Source organism: Mus caroli, chromosome 1 (genome assembly GCF_900094665.2).
Source record: "Mus caroli chromosome 1, CAROLI_EIJ_v1.1, whole genome shotgun sequence".
NCBI lineage: Eukaryota > Metazoa > Chordata > Mammalia > Rodentia > Muridae > Mus > Mus caroli.
The window spans coordinates 112,261,278-112,276,207 of NC_034570.1; the positions used below are offsets into that span (position 1 = coordinate 112,261,278).

At 49.2% G+C, this 14,930-nt stretch overlaps 1 protein-coding gene across 3 annotated transcripts in view; it reads right to left on the minus strand.

Annotated features, from left to right (window-relative positions):
• Positions 1-14,930, minus strand: part of Steap3 (STEAP3 metalloreductase) — a 44,841-nt gene that overhangs the window by 15,977 nt on the left and 13,934 nt on the right. For all 3 annotated transcript variants that reach the window (XM_021159141.2, XM_021159149.2, XM_029482900.1), the window contains exon 2: positions 967-1,466. In XM_021159141.2, the coding sequence (XP_021014800.1) occupies positions 967-1,466 (500 nt within the window). The remainder of the gene's footprint in view (positions 1-966; positions 1,467-14,930) is intronic.

Consider the following 14,930-nt stretch of genomic DNA (forward strand, 5'->3'; position numbering starts at 1 on the left):
GGGCCTTAGACGTCTCCAGCAAGTCTTCTTGCTCTGTCTGCTCCAAGCCCTCTGTCCTAGTCAGCTTTATCTATCAACATGGTCATTAAGTCACCTGAGAAGAGCCTCAATTAAGGAACTGCCCAGATCAGATTGGCCTGTGGGCATGTGTGTGTGTGCCTTGTTAATTGATGCAGGAGGGCCTAGCCCACTGTGGGCGGCACCTTTCCTAGGCATGTGGTCCTGAGCTTTGTGAGAAAGCATGTTAACCAAGAGCCTGAGTGAGCCAGCAAGCAGCATTCCTCTGTGGTTTCTGCTGTACTTCCCTGGCTGTGAGTGAGTTCCCTGCACAGAGGTGATGCTGCATGGGATAGCAGACAGGCCTGGGTTCTTACCCTGACTTATTACAATGGTGGACTGTGACCTGTAAGCTGAAGGAAGCCCTTTGCCTGCTAAGTTGCTTTCAGACAGAGTATTTTACCACAGCAACAGGAAGGAAATGAGAATAATGTCTTATTCTATCCTCTTTCACTCTATCCCATTGAACCTGAAACTTGCCTTCTTCATTAGACTGGTTGGCTACCAAGCCCCAGGGGTCCCTGTCTCTGCACCCTCTACCCCCACCTCCCCACGGACTGGAATTACAGCCACCACATCCAGTTTCCATGCAGATGCTAGGGAGCTAAACTTGGGTTGTAATAGTGGCATAGCACATATTTTGCCCACTGTGCCATCTCTCCAGACTCAAAATAGCTCCTTCTTGACTCCCAAGTCAGCAGCTGTCATCTTTTCCTTCTTACTCTGAGGAAACCCAGTTCCTGTCTCAAAAAGAACATGGATCCCATGTCTATATAAGTAGGGTTCAAATTCCAACTCACCATCTCTGGGTTAAGATCATGAATGTTTCCAAGCTCCAACTCCCTGCTGTGTAAGATGAGATTTTTATAGTGGCATGAGGGATGCTGGCAGTCATTCCCTAGCACCTACCTGCCTGTTCCCATCCCTTGGGCCAGCCTGTAGGGCCCATGCAGAGATGACGTTGAAGGCCTTCACCACAGTGCACGCAGGGAAGAGTGAGGCCAGGTACTCAGCGTTAGACTGGCGGTGTTGAAGATGCTCCTTCTCCGTGGGGTTGCTTACATCCACGAGGATCTTGCCAGCCAACTGGTCAGCGAGACTGCACAGTGAGGAGTAGTGCTCCCGGAACACGGCGACAAAGATGACCTCTGGAGAGCTCACGGCCTCCTCCTGGAAAGTCACTTGGGCTAAGGAGGGGAAGAGGCCAGCTGTGCGTTTGGGGTTACGGCTCCCCACCACCACACTGAAGCCGGAGCCCACCAGGCGTGTGGCCAGGGAACGGGCAAAATCCCCGCTGCCCAGGATGCCCACTTTGGGGGCCTCCTTGGGGACCTCAGCCAGACTGCCATCACTGTCCACCAGGCGGCGGCTGATCAGAGGTTTGTCCATCTCCCCCGACATAGCAGTGCCTGTAAAAGAATGCAGAGACTGGGTCACTGGAGGTCATTGGAGGTCACTGGAGAGCTCCCAGGGTAGCTGGTTCTCCATCTCCCAATTTGTGTCAAAAAGGCTGGTTAGGCCTTCATCCAGCACACAGCAATGAGTGTTCCTCTTGCAAACACAGGGACTAGAGGATCAAGAGCAGCCCTACCCAGATGAGGGCACGTATGCACAGTGTGGGGGAACTCCTATCCGATGAGGAAGACTGGAAAGACATGGAAAATAAAGACTGGGAAGATGGCTCTGGAGGTAAAGCCATGAGCACAGGACCAGAGTGTGGATTCCCAGCACCCACATAAATGCCGGATGGGTGTGGAGCTCAGAAGTTAGAGGGAGAGGATCCCTGGAGCAAGCGGATTAGTTAGGCTAGTCGTATTGGTGATCTTTGGGTTCACCTTGAGCCCCTGCCTCATTGAATAAGGGGAGAACAGCAGGCATACACATACTCGTGCACACATACCGCACACAGACACATTGGGCGGGTGAGTCAAGATAACTTAAGAGGACATGGGACAGGGGTGAAGCCTCTCAGCAGCTGAGAAGCAGGAATTCCAGCACAGTGCACATCCGCCCTGCCGGCTGCCAGCACAGACTATACTTGTTTTCTACGGAGAGAACGGTAAACGCAACGAGCTGGGGTGGGAGGTGGCTCAGTGGAGACAGTGCTTGACATGGACTCATGAGGATCTGAGGTGGGACCTCCAGAATCCATGTACAAAAGCCAGGCAAGGTCGCGTGTGCTTGTGTGTGCAGTCAGGCAGATCCCCAGGCAACCACAGCCCTGCCAGCCTAGCTGAACTGGTTTCAGGTCCCAGTGAGAGACCCTGTCTCAAGAAATAAGGTGGAAAGTGGCTGAAAAAGACACGAGACATTGTGCTGGCACTCGTGCGCGCGCACACACACACACACACACACACACACACACACACAGTGCTTTCCTTACAAGGCCAGAAGGAGGGCTGGGCACATCTACACTCACAGGTGTCATTAGTAAATTCGGAGCAAGCACTGACTGCAGGAGAAGCCTCCTCTACACCAATGCCAGGCACCCCTCAGGCCCTAGAGATTAAAGAGCTGGACCAGAGGGGAGTCAGGAGCAAGTGCTCTGCAGGTTGGCAATGGAGACCCTCTGTCCAGCCACCTGGAACCTGGGCATCCTGCCTGACTCTGCAAGGCCTCCAGACTAGGTTGTCCACATTTGCTACCATCTGTGTGACCCCAGTAGCCTGGATGGATAGAAGCTTCTACTCTCAAGTTGCTGAGGCAGGAGGATAAGGCAGACAATAAGACTGGGGAAGGCTTTGTGCAAAACCTTACAAAATTAGCATACAAACATTGGCAAAGAAAGCTCGAGAAACCTTGCCTTGGCACGGAAACAGATCATTTAGCATAGATGTAGGTGTTTGTCAGTCCGTGTGTGTGTGTGTGTGTGTGTGTGTGTGTGTGTGTGTGTGTACATTTGTGTATATGAGTCTGGACATGTGTGGATATCAGGGGACAGCCTCTCTACCATGTTTCAAACATCGCTTCTTTGTGGATTTCCTTCAAGTACACTATGCTAGCTGGACCACGAGCTTCCCACCTCCCCGAAGGAATGCTGGGATTACAGACGCTCACTATCATATCTAGCTTTCTTCTTTTAGGTTCTGAGGATTTGAACTCAGCTCCTCACACTTGCACAGCAAAGGCTTTTTACCCACTAAGGCATTTCCCCAGCCTCTGCCCTCACTGTCCTTTGTGGGTATGGCCACACCCAAGGACAAAGCCTGCCACTGGTCTGAAGGCCATGGGGAGGCTGGGAAGTCACCACTGCCTATGTGTTTGGTGGACGTAAGAGTTTGAGTCTGGCCTCTAGCTGTGCCTCTGATGTGGGATCTATTTATAGACTGAAGGCACAGAGGGAGAGAATATCTGATTGCAGCTGTTGGGCCTAGGTCTGTAGCCTGCACTACTCACCTCCCTGCCAAGCTACAGACAAAACAGCACTGTGCCTGGGGTGATCCTGTCCCCTCTGGGCCTCTACCCAGGCTGCCTGTCCCCTTGTACTTCCCAGCAGAGCCAAAAACATGGGCTGCAATTCTGGCTCTGATATACCGCCAACCGCCAGCTCCTGCCAGCTCCTGGGTACGCAGCAATGAGGATAGTCATGCAGACAATGGCCCCAGCCTTTTCTCATGGGTTGTGACAATCCTTCAGATTCTAAGCAGCCAGGGATGGCCTGCAGGAATCCTCAGGGTGCAGTTATCCTTCCAAAATACAATACATGAGAAAAAACACCCGGAACCCACGATTACCCCCAGCTTCCTGGGATGCCCTATGTGATCGTTGGGTGTGTGTCCACACTCTGAGGATGAAGCCCAGAGCTTTGCACATACTAAGGCTCGAATTCATTCTGTTATCATGCACATACTAAGGCTTGAATTCATTCTATTACCAAGCTGCACCCTCTGCCCACTTACTTTTCTTTCTTTCTTTTTTTTTTTTTTTTTTTTTTTTTTTTTTTTTTTTTTTTGGTTTTTCGAGACAGGGTTTCTCTGTATAGCCCGGGCTGTCCTGGAACTCACTTTGNCACTTTGTAGACCAGGCTGGCCTCGAACTCAGAAATCCGCCTGCCTCTGCCTCCCGAGTGCTGGGATTAAAGGCGTGCGCCACCACGCCCGGCTCCCACTTACTTTTCTTAACCTTTATGTGGGGGGAGGGAGATGTCGTAGGGCGGTGTTATAGTGTGGGTGGGCTGAGAGGGTGTGCACATTGCCATAGGTCAGAGAACAACCTCGATGTTGGTCCTCACCTACCACCTCTTTTGAGGTGTTCCTGTGCACAGCAGTGGTTTAGTGTGCACAGCAGGCTAGGTGCTCTCCACGCTCTCATCTGGGCCACTCATCTAGCTGTAGGAACACTGGGATTACACACCCCTGCCACTGGCTTTAATGTAGGTTCTGGGAATCTAAACTCAGTTCTCTATGCTGGCACTATAAGCTCTCTATCTGCTGAGCCATCTCCCCCATTCTGTTTTGTTTTAATTTCAAGAAAAGGTCTTATGTAGCACAGGCTGTCCTTGAACTCATTTTGTAGCTGAGGATGACCTTTAACTTCTAATCCTCCTGCCTCTACTTGCTGAGTGCTGGGATTAGAAATGTGGCCATCACACCTGGTTTATGCAGTGATGGAGACTGGATCCAGGATCTCCCATTCATGTTGGGCAAGCACTGTATCAGGCACCCACAGCCACATCCCCAGCATCCCATGTTTGATAGAATGTCTATCTATTCTCGGATTCCTCTCTCATGGTCAGGACTGTGTTAGCTATTTGCCTCTGACAGACAGTCCCTGCCTAGACCCAGGTCCTGCTAACCTGCTGCTCACAAGTCCCCCGTGTCCACAACACATGTGTAAAACGCTGACCCACAAGAACAAGAGATGACCTTGATCTTGTCAGCCCAGAAGTTCACACACTGAGCAGAAGTGGAAAGCGGTACGGCCACTCTGGAAGGAGGTGTGTCTGACGGGTCCTCCTAAAGTTAGGCAGAGAGTTTCCCACTGCTCCAGCCATTCTGCTTCTGAGATCAATGAAAACACATCCATGCGAAACACATATTAGCAGTACTCGTAATAGCGAAAAGCAGGCATAACTCAAATGCCTATGAGCGACTGTTAAATGAACAGAGGCCATCCCAGGAGTAGAGCACTGCTCAACTGTAAAGAGGAACTATGCACTAATTCCTGCTCCTGCATGGCGACCCTTGCCATAGTATGCTTGCCAGCTGGAGTAGCACATGCCTACAGGTCAAGCACCTGAAAGGCTTAAGGGGAAGAACTTTGAGTTCAAAGCCAGCCTGGGCTACTTGCTAAGACCTGGGTCAAACAAACAAATGAAAGCAGATGCTTAGGAGTCAGGCAGTGGGAAGGGCCTCATATCCTATGACTCCATCAGTGCAAAGACACCACGAGTAAGCAGATCTGCAGATAGAAATCGGATTAGTGGTGGCAGGCGGAGGAGGGACGGCTTCAGGGAAAGTGGAGAGTGAGCTCACCAGCACCAGGTTTCTTTTTGCAGTGACACAAATATTACAAAATTGACTGTGGTGACAGCTGCACAGTTGAAGATATGCAAAAAAAAAACCTGAACATATGCAAATATGCAAATTGGGCGCATGCAAATATATGCTAGAGCCGTGGTGGCTCAGGGTTTTAGAGCGTGCACTGCGTTTGAAGAGTTACAAGTTTGGTTCCTAGCACCCACAATGTGTGGCCCACAGCCTGTAAGTTCAGCTCAAAGAGCATCTGATACCTCTGACCTCTACGGGCGCTGCACTCATGTACATGCACTCATACACAGACGCTTAGTTAGAAATAAAAATAAAGTAAGTTGTTTTTATATGCTTGTTCAGCATATCTAGAGACTCTGGGTTTAATCCCAGGCATTACACATACAAGTTTTGTTTTTGTTTTTAAAGAAACTGGGCTTCTAAGGGCTATGATTTCTGTAACTGAAGAGCAAGCATGCTTTAGGGTTGAGCCTGGATTCTGTGACTCACTTGACTCTGCACCCCAAGGCTGTTTCTCCATCTTCTACCTAGTGGAGCCCTCCAAGCCCCGTGACCTGCAGAGAAGCCAAGCTTATGCAACAGCCACTGTTAGCTGTTGGAGAGGAGCCACCGTCTGGTCCCTGGGACTCAACAACACCCTTGGCTCTCAACATCCCTGGTCCTGGAGGGCCCTGGGGCTTGTTTCGCCTCTGCTGAGACCATCATTCCAAGGCTGTGTGGATAGGTATGTGTGGGAGTCTCTGGGGGCATCCCCTCCCCACTCTTAGAGTGACCTGGTGTTAGGACAGTTGTGCTCCAGGTGGGAGGGACCACTCTGCTATTCACTGGAAGGTCTGGGGTTTAAATAAGGACATGCAGCTGGATAGGGCACAGCTGCAAATCTTCCAGGAGGAATGTGCATCTCATTCCTCCCACTGCTGTGAATCTTGTTTGTCCTCTCTGAAACTCACACTGAAATGTAGCCCCACTAAGGGGCACAAAGAGGAGGTACATTTAAGAGGTGGATTAAAGGGGCTGAAGGGGAATGTTCAGTTGACAGTACCTTGCAAGCATGAGGCTCTAAGTCTGATATGCAGGACCCATGTAGAAAAGCAAGCCATGGTGGTGCTCACCTTGTAACCCCACAGCCGGGGAGGAGGATCGCTGGGGCTCCCTGGGCATCTAACATAGCTACATCAGTAAGTCCCAGGCCAGAGAGACAGATACGGGGACCTGATGAGATGACTGAGTGGTCTTAGATCTCAAGTAGTCTCCATGTCTAGAAATGACCCAAGATGGACTATAGAAGGATTTCTGGCAGAGAGATAAAAGTCAGCATTCCACAAGAACTTGTGAAACAGATCCATGTTCCCCTAACAGGAGATATTTCTCCTTGCCTCTGGCAGGAGCATGTGGCTCTCCATTGACATATACCTGTGTCTGCATATCAAAACCCACACTGCTCTCTAGGTTCCCTCAGTTCCTACCCACAAGTACCCACTATATATTCCCAAGCTCCCACACTAGCCTCTTGGCCTTTCTCACCTCCTCCGCTACCCTAAACTGTGGGCCCTGCTCCAGCTCATGGGCTTCCCTCCCCAGGCTGCTCATCCTCCTTATAACCCAAATGGTTTTTCCGCCCTGTGCTCTCTCATGGACAGCTCTGGCCACAGCCAATCTGCTTCTTTCTGCCTCAGCTCTGGACTTTTCCAGATGCCTCTGCATATTATCTCTCTTATTGACTACAAAACCTTTCCCTACAAACCCAACGGAGCTAAATGAGAAGGAAGGAAGGGCCAAGCTAGAAAGATTCAGTCTCACTTAGAAGGGGGAATAAAATAGTCATAGGAGGCAGATGGAGGGAGAGAGCTGGGAGGGTGGGGATGGGGAGGGGGATGGGAGTTTCAGGATCAGGTGTGGGGAAGCACAGTAAAGATGGTCATGAAAATGAATGGAAATCTGAACTGGGGTGAGGAAGTGGGGGGTCATCTCCAGGATGAAATAGAGACCTGGGATAAGGGAGGTTTCCAAGAATCAATGGGGGTAACCTTAGCTGTGACTCACACACTGAGGATATGGAACCTGAAGAGGTCGCCTCCTGTAGCCAGACAGGAATCCCAGTAGAGCAATAGAGACACCAACCTACCCACAAAACTTTCAACCCAAAACTTATCCCGTCTACAAGAAATTCAAGCACAGGGGATGGGGCAGAGACTGAAGGAACGGCCAACCAATAAATAACCAGCCCAACTTGAGACTCATCATGAGGGCAAGCACCACTTGTCTGACACTATTAATGATATTCTTTATGATTGTAGATAGGAGCATGTTGTCCTCTGAGAGGCTCTGCCCAGCAGCTGACTCAGACAGATACAGACACCCACAGTCAAACAGTGGGTGGAGCTTGGGGACTCTTATAGAAGAATAGGAAGAAAGGTTGAGGGCGCCAAAGGGATAGGAACTCTACAGAGTCAACTAACCTGGACCTTTGGGGTTCTGAGAGTCTGAACCACCAACCAAAGTACATACACGGGCTGGACCTAGGCCTCCCCATACATATGTAGCAGATGTGCAGCCTGATCTTCATGTGGGTCCTAAACAACTGGAGCGGGGACTTTCCCAAAAGCTGTTGCCTGTCTGTGGGATGTGTTCTTCTAGTTGGCCTGTCAGTGGGAAAAGAAGTGCCTAGCCTCACAGAGACTTGATGTGCTGGGCAGGGGGTGGGTGGGGACACCCACTCACAGGGGAAGGGGAGAGGGAATGGGGAAAGGATTGTAGGAGGGGGTAACTGGGAGGGGCAGTGAGGGATGTAAGATGAATAAGTAAAAAAAAATACATACATAAATAAGATAAAATTAAAAAACAAACAAACAAACCTTCCCCTACTGGAGCAGCTACTGGGGCAATTTCCTTGCTGCGCCCCTGTGCATACAGGCACATACAAGTGAGTGGGTAAAGGCACATGCCACCAAGTTTGACAACCTGAGGTCTATTCCTAGGACCCAGTGGCAGAAGGAGAGAACTGACTCCTGCAAGTTCACTTCGTCTAAACCCAGCCTCTTCCCTACACAGGGACCATGATACTTCACAGTAAAGGCTCAGCTCTGTGCCCCACCCTCCCCAAGACAGGGTTTCCCTGTATGGTCCTGGCTGGCCATAAAGATATGCACTACAACATCCAGTCTTTAGGATTCTTAAGTTTACTCTCTCCATTCCACTCCTTTTGTCTAGGGTTTAAAAAACAAACAACAAAACACTCCATTTTGTGTCTTTTGTAAAGCACAAATAGATTTCCAAATCAATAGAGCACATTTTCTAATATGTGCTCTGAGATAATGGCCTGAAGGCACACATGCATTTCACCCCAAGCCAGCTTAATGGGGTGAGGAGCAGGGTGGGGGTGTGGCTGAGTCAGAAGAGTGCTTGCCTAGCAAGCGAGAAGCCCTGGGTTTGACCCCTTTGCCCCCTGCATTCAGTAAACTGGAAGTGGAGGTGCATGCCTATAATCTCAAAGGCAAAAGGACCAGAACTGTGAGGTCATCCTTACCTACAGAGTGAGTTTGAGGCCAGCCTGGATTCTATGAGACCTTGTCTAAAAGAAAACAGAGATGGCCAAAAGGAAGCAGAGGCTGGGAGGAAGTGGCGCCTGGGGTGGTGGCACAGTAGGAAGATGGGCAGGGCATCAGCAAGTTTAGAAGTGGAGCCTGGGTGCCTGCCAGTGACAGTCCTTAAGCCATGGCAACCCCAGGAACACTGCTTCCTGTTGCTCCTCTTCCCCTGATTTCTAGCACCCAGGAGCCCAAGGGTGACACTCCCCACAGTGGGGTAGGCCTTTCTAGACCAACCAAGACCATGGCCCACTGACTTGCCCACAGGCTAATTTGATGGAGGCATCTTCTCAATGGAGGCTTTCTCTTCCGAAATGACTCTAGCTTGTGTCAAGCTGACTTAAGACTATCGTGCATACCTAGCATGCATGGTGCCCTCTGCCTGCTCACTAAGTATCACATACACCAAGCAAGGTCATCCCAGCACTCTGAAAGTGGAGGCAGGGGAATCTTAGAAGTTCAAGATCACCCTCAGTGTTTTGGCTAGCAAGACATTCTCCCAGACACGTGCACCCTCAGACCCTGACATCACTATCATCTCACACAATTTGTGGTTCGGGACCACTACCCCAGGCCTGTTTTATGTGATTTCTTAGAGGAAAGAAATAACTTAAAATCATCAATAACAGGTTTCACATGATTTGGGGAGGAAATCCCAACTTACTCCACGAATATGTTACCTACTCATAAATATTCATAAAATGTCCTTAAAACCCATAAGAACCTACTAGGCTGTTTCCTGCCTTGGAGCAGTCTACTCAACTCTCTCTTCAGTGTTTGTTTTGCTTAGCTTTACCCAATAAACTTCTGCTTAAGCTGTCTCCTGATTGAATTCTTTCCTTCTTGACAGTATCAGTACCGATACTGTCAACTTTTGGCAGGACCTAGAATCACTTAGGAGACAAAGTTCTGGGTACATGGAAGGGAGTTTCTAGATTAGACTGAAGTAGGATGACCTACCCTAAATGTGAAGGGCCAGGCACATGGGCTAGACCTGGAATCAATTAAAAGAAAAGGGCACAAGCCCTCCCTCCCTGAAGCTGCTTCCCTTAGGGGTTTGAGCAAGGTCACTGATAACCATTCATAGCAGGAGTGAGGAGAGGGGGGTGGAGGGTGTGGTGGCATTTCAGCCAAATCAAACCTGATGGTGTCTGCTTCTGCGGGGCAGGTAGGTCACCAGGCCCACAGCAGTCTTGGGAACAAGTGTGAGGAGTGCAGTATTGCAAAGTCACAAAGGCTGGATGACCAGGATGTTAACACACTTCCTGGCTGGAAGCAGGTTCTTGAAGGACTGAGCATTTCGGCTGAAAAACTCAGATAGACACCTCCCATCCGTTCAAGTTTCACTTCTTCAGCTCAACAGAGAAAGTCAGAATGGCTGCTCATTAGGGCAGCTCAGTTCAACTCGTAGCCATTAAACTTGGCATGGTGGTCAGTGCGGACTGGGAGAGGGGAGAGGAGGCCCTGTCATCAGCCCTAAGGCTGGGACATGAGCCAACCCCTACATCTTCTTCATTCTCCATACATTCTCCATGCATCAATTTACACAGTGATTCATGTGCAGAGCGCTCCCTGTGGTTGGGCAGTGCAAAACAACATTTAGTCTTGCCATGTCTCCTCAGAGGACTCTCCTCAGGTATTCCTTGAATCCCCACTGTGTGCACAGGGGAAACAAGATACTAGGTCCAAGAGATCTTAGGAGATGGGCTGGCTCTAAAATACAGCTGGAAGAAAAAAAAAAAACAACCAAAAAACCAAAACCCTCTGTATTAGTTTCTTTTCTTGTTTCTGTGATTAAAATACCCTAACAAAACAACTTTGGGGGGGGGTTTATTGTGGCTCATTGTTCAAGGTTAAGTCCACCATGGCATGGATGGGGTGGTGGTAAGAGAGGAGGGTGGTCACATGGCATCCACAGTCAGGAGAGGGATGAACACTGAGGCTCAGCCCACTTTCTCCTTTGTTAGGACTGGATCTTAGAGAATCTAGCTCCCTCAAAGGCAGGTCCAGAGGTTAATATATAATATACTCATAATATAATTTTAATATAATAGGTGTGTCCACAGTCTTGTCTTCTAGGCGATTCTAGACTTTATAAAGTTCATAATCCATATTCCACCATCATAGACTTCAATGAGAGCCTAACCAGGTACCATGAGAGCCAGGGAGGGCCAGCTTAGCTGTGCACAGAGACCTCCAGGAGGAGGCCTGTGAGTCAGCCAGCTCTTGAATGGCTATTAATCCAGTTAGGCTGGAGGTCATGGAAAAACAACACCCAGGCCTACATCCTCAGCACCTGAAGTGAGGTGACATTGCTTCCTGGGAGACTGGAGCAGCAAAGCCAGGAGTCGTGCATCCTGAAGGCTGTGGCTGTCCCTCCCCTTGCCATGGGGAGGGATTTGAAAAATCAGAAAAAAACAAAAAAAAACAAAAAAAACAAAAAAAAAGTTTGGCCCAGCTTTGTTCCTGGACTGGGAAGTGTGGGGGTACAGAAAAGGCAGAGGTAGCCAAGACACACAAAGACAGCTCCAGGCCTTCCTCCTGAGACTCAAGCTTGTGACATCACTTCTTCTCGTTCTGTCTAGTTATGAGTTTCTTTTCCAGAAAGCCTCTGGGGGAGCCTCCCCTGCCGGACACTTCCTCTGGATTCTTAAGGACCCTGAACTTGGTCTCCACATCCTCACCAGCTGTTCTGGGAGGACCAGATCATAGATCTGACCGATCCCCAACCCCTGCCATGCCAGAGCAGGCTCTTTCCCAGAACTCAAAAGACTAACCCCAGGTTTCCTCCTGTCCCGGGGCAGAGGGGCACCTTGGGCTCCGTGACTCGCTCTGCCCACTTCACCAACTGGCTCACTTGTGGGTTCCTGCATGAAGTAGAGGTTACCTTTGGATCATACGTGTGTATCCATCACTTAGCCCAGAGCCTGGCATCCAGTCGGTGCTCAATTAATATTTGTTTGAATAATATTACTTCTGATTTCTATGCCAAGGTCAGGGTGTGCTTGTGTGTCTTAACTGTTCTCCCAGAACCTAGCTGGGGCCCTGCATCCCAGTGGTGATAAAATAACACAAACCTTCATCTCTCGCCTCTCTCTTTCCTTCCCTTCCTCTCCGCCCCCCTCTCTCCCTCCCTTCCTCTTCCTTCCTCCTCTCCCTTCCCTTCTTCTTCCTCAGGGATCATGTTTGGTTTTTTGTTTTTTGGTTTTTTTTTAAATTAATCTTTTTTTGCCTGCAAATCTTCTTCCCTCCATCTAACAAAACTCAAGGCCTGATCGAGTGGCTTTTTTTCTCTTGCTGTAAAGCCCACTGGCTTGGCCGGGCATGGTGATACACATCTTCCATCTGAATACTCAGGAGCCAAAGGCAGACAGATCTCTTTTGAGTTCAAGGCCAACCTAGTCTACACAGTGAGGTCTAGGAAAGCCAGGGCTATGAAGAGAGACCCTGTCTCAAAAACAGACAGACAGACAGACAAAAGCAATCGAACACAGGGGAGCAGAAGACACCGAGTAAAAGCAGCTTGGGGAGGAAAGGGTTTCCTTGGTAATAAATACTTCCAGATCATAACCCACCCCAGAGATTCTGGAAGTCACCAGCCCCCGTCATTATTTTCCTTATTTTTCTACAAATGGCCAAAAGTTTTATGGACAGAGTCACTAAACTACTTGCTCCTCACAGGAGATGCATCAGGCTGATTTCTAGATTGACTTACAGGATGTGGTCCAGGTAATCCAACAGTGGCCATCTCATGCTAGAGAGGCCAGGAAACCAGGAGTTGCTCACTGTTCTGGTTGGGTATCTCACAGTTTCAAACTGTCCCTATGGGTCTGGAGATTCCTGGAGAACCACTGGGCTTTAGTCTACAATGGAAACCCAAAGGTTTTAGCATCAGCAGGGGTGGGGAAGGGTGGGGGTGATGAGGGGTGGGTGGAGGGGGTATGCTGCAGCAGCAGGATAGATGAGCTTGTCAGCAAGACTGAGGGCAGCAGGCAAAAAACAGGGGTTTACTCCATGTCCTTTTATCTGGGCTGCTACCAGAAGGTGCCACCCACATTTAGGGTGGGTCTTCTTGACTCAAATAAGTCTGACACACCTTTAATCCCAGCACTTTAAGAGACAGGCAGCCAGATTGCTGTGAGATTGAAGACAACCTGGTCTATATAATAAATTTTCTGCTAACCAGGACTATATTATGAGAACCTGTCTCAAAAAACAAAACCAAAATAAAGTCCCTCACAGCAGTGCCCAGAAATTTTTATAACTATCTGGTCCCAAATTCAGTCATGTTTATAACTAAGATTAGCAATTACGAGGTCCGACAGAAGGCCCAGCTGATGGGGCTAAGGAGATGGCTCAGTCGGTTAAAGTGGTTGCCTAGAAAGTATAAAGAACTTGAACACCCCCCCCACACACACACACACACAAATCAGAGCATGGTGGCATGCACTTGTGATCCCAGTGCTGGGGAGGCAGAGACAGGATGGTCTCTGAGTCAGTTGGTGAGCTCCTGAAGGTGACACCTAATGTCACCCTCTGGGTCCACATGAAACCCCCCAACACACACATGTGAGTACACGTTAGGAGCATACAGACATACATATACATATACAGACTCAGTATATACATGTGAGCACACATACACACGTGAGTACACACATATGCATACACTTTTAAAAAAAGAGGATGAAGAAGAGAAGGCTCCCAGTTCCTCTTTAAGATAAAAATAGACATTTTTGTCCTCTGATCCCCTAGGCTCTCTGTCACAGGGAAGGACCAAGTATACAGTGCCATGCACCTTCCCTTAGAGTACCCTTCCCACGTGTTTATGGCAACGTTAAACCTAATATCCTCTGATATGAACTTACAACCTTCAGGCTGGTAGAGGGAATAATAATGTCTATAAAATTGTTCTGGGCTGGGAAGATGGATCAGGGGTAAAAAGCATGCCATGAAAGTACCCCTAGCACCCATATACATGCCAGATAGGAGTGGTAGCCTGCCCGTAATCCCAGAGACTGAGACAGAGGATCCCTGGGTAAGACTAGCAAAAATTGGGAGCAGTTGTTTCTAGTGACAGTCTCTGCCTCAATATATATGTCAGAGAGTGATCGAGAAAGACCTCGTTATATGGACCTTGATTTATGGTGGCATGGCAGCCAGCAAATCCACTGTAAATTGATGATGCTGCGAGTTTAAAATTCCTGGGAAACATCCAAATTCACAATTTGAAGAACGGTTTCCACTGAACAGTGTTGGTGTTGTACCTCCCCTAAAGTTGAAAGATCCTGTGTCAAGCCATCATTAAACAGGGGATTGCCCACACACAGCCTGAATGAAAATTACACCCTTGCTGTGCAAAAAGAAGAGATTCCCAGGGACAACGCCTTCTCCCTCTTTCTGCCACATGACTTCCCTAAGTAGTAATCCAAGGTTTCCTTGGGGGCATAAGGCTACTGAGGGAGGCAGCCAGCACGTCTCAGCACTCTGTAAGTGTCTGGTCCCTGAACAACCCAAATCCTCAGGGTCGAATGAGAAGAGATTAGAAGACAAGGGCAGATCTCACTGTGCAGCAATACATGACTTTGGATGTGTGTTGGGATATGACCTACAGAGGATGCTTCTACTTTACCCATCACAGACTAAGGCCCAGACAGGCAAAGGGAGCACCTCCCAGACCCAGAGCTGCAGACAGTAAGGCCCAGAAAGGCAAAGGGAGCACCTCCCAGACCCAGAACTGCAGAAAGGCAAAGGGAGCACCTCCCAGACCCAGAACTGCAGAAAGGCAAAGGGAGCA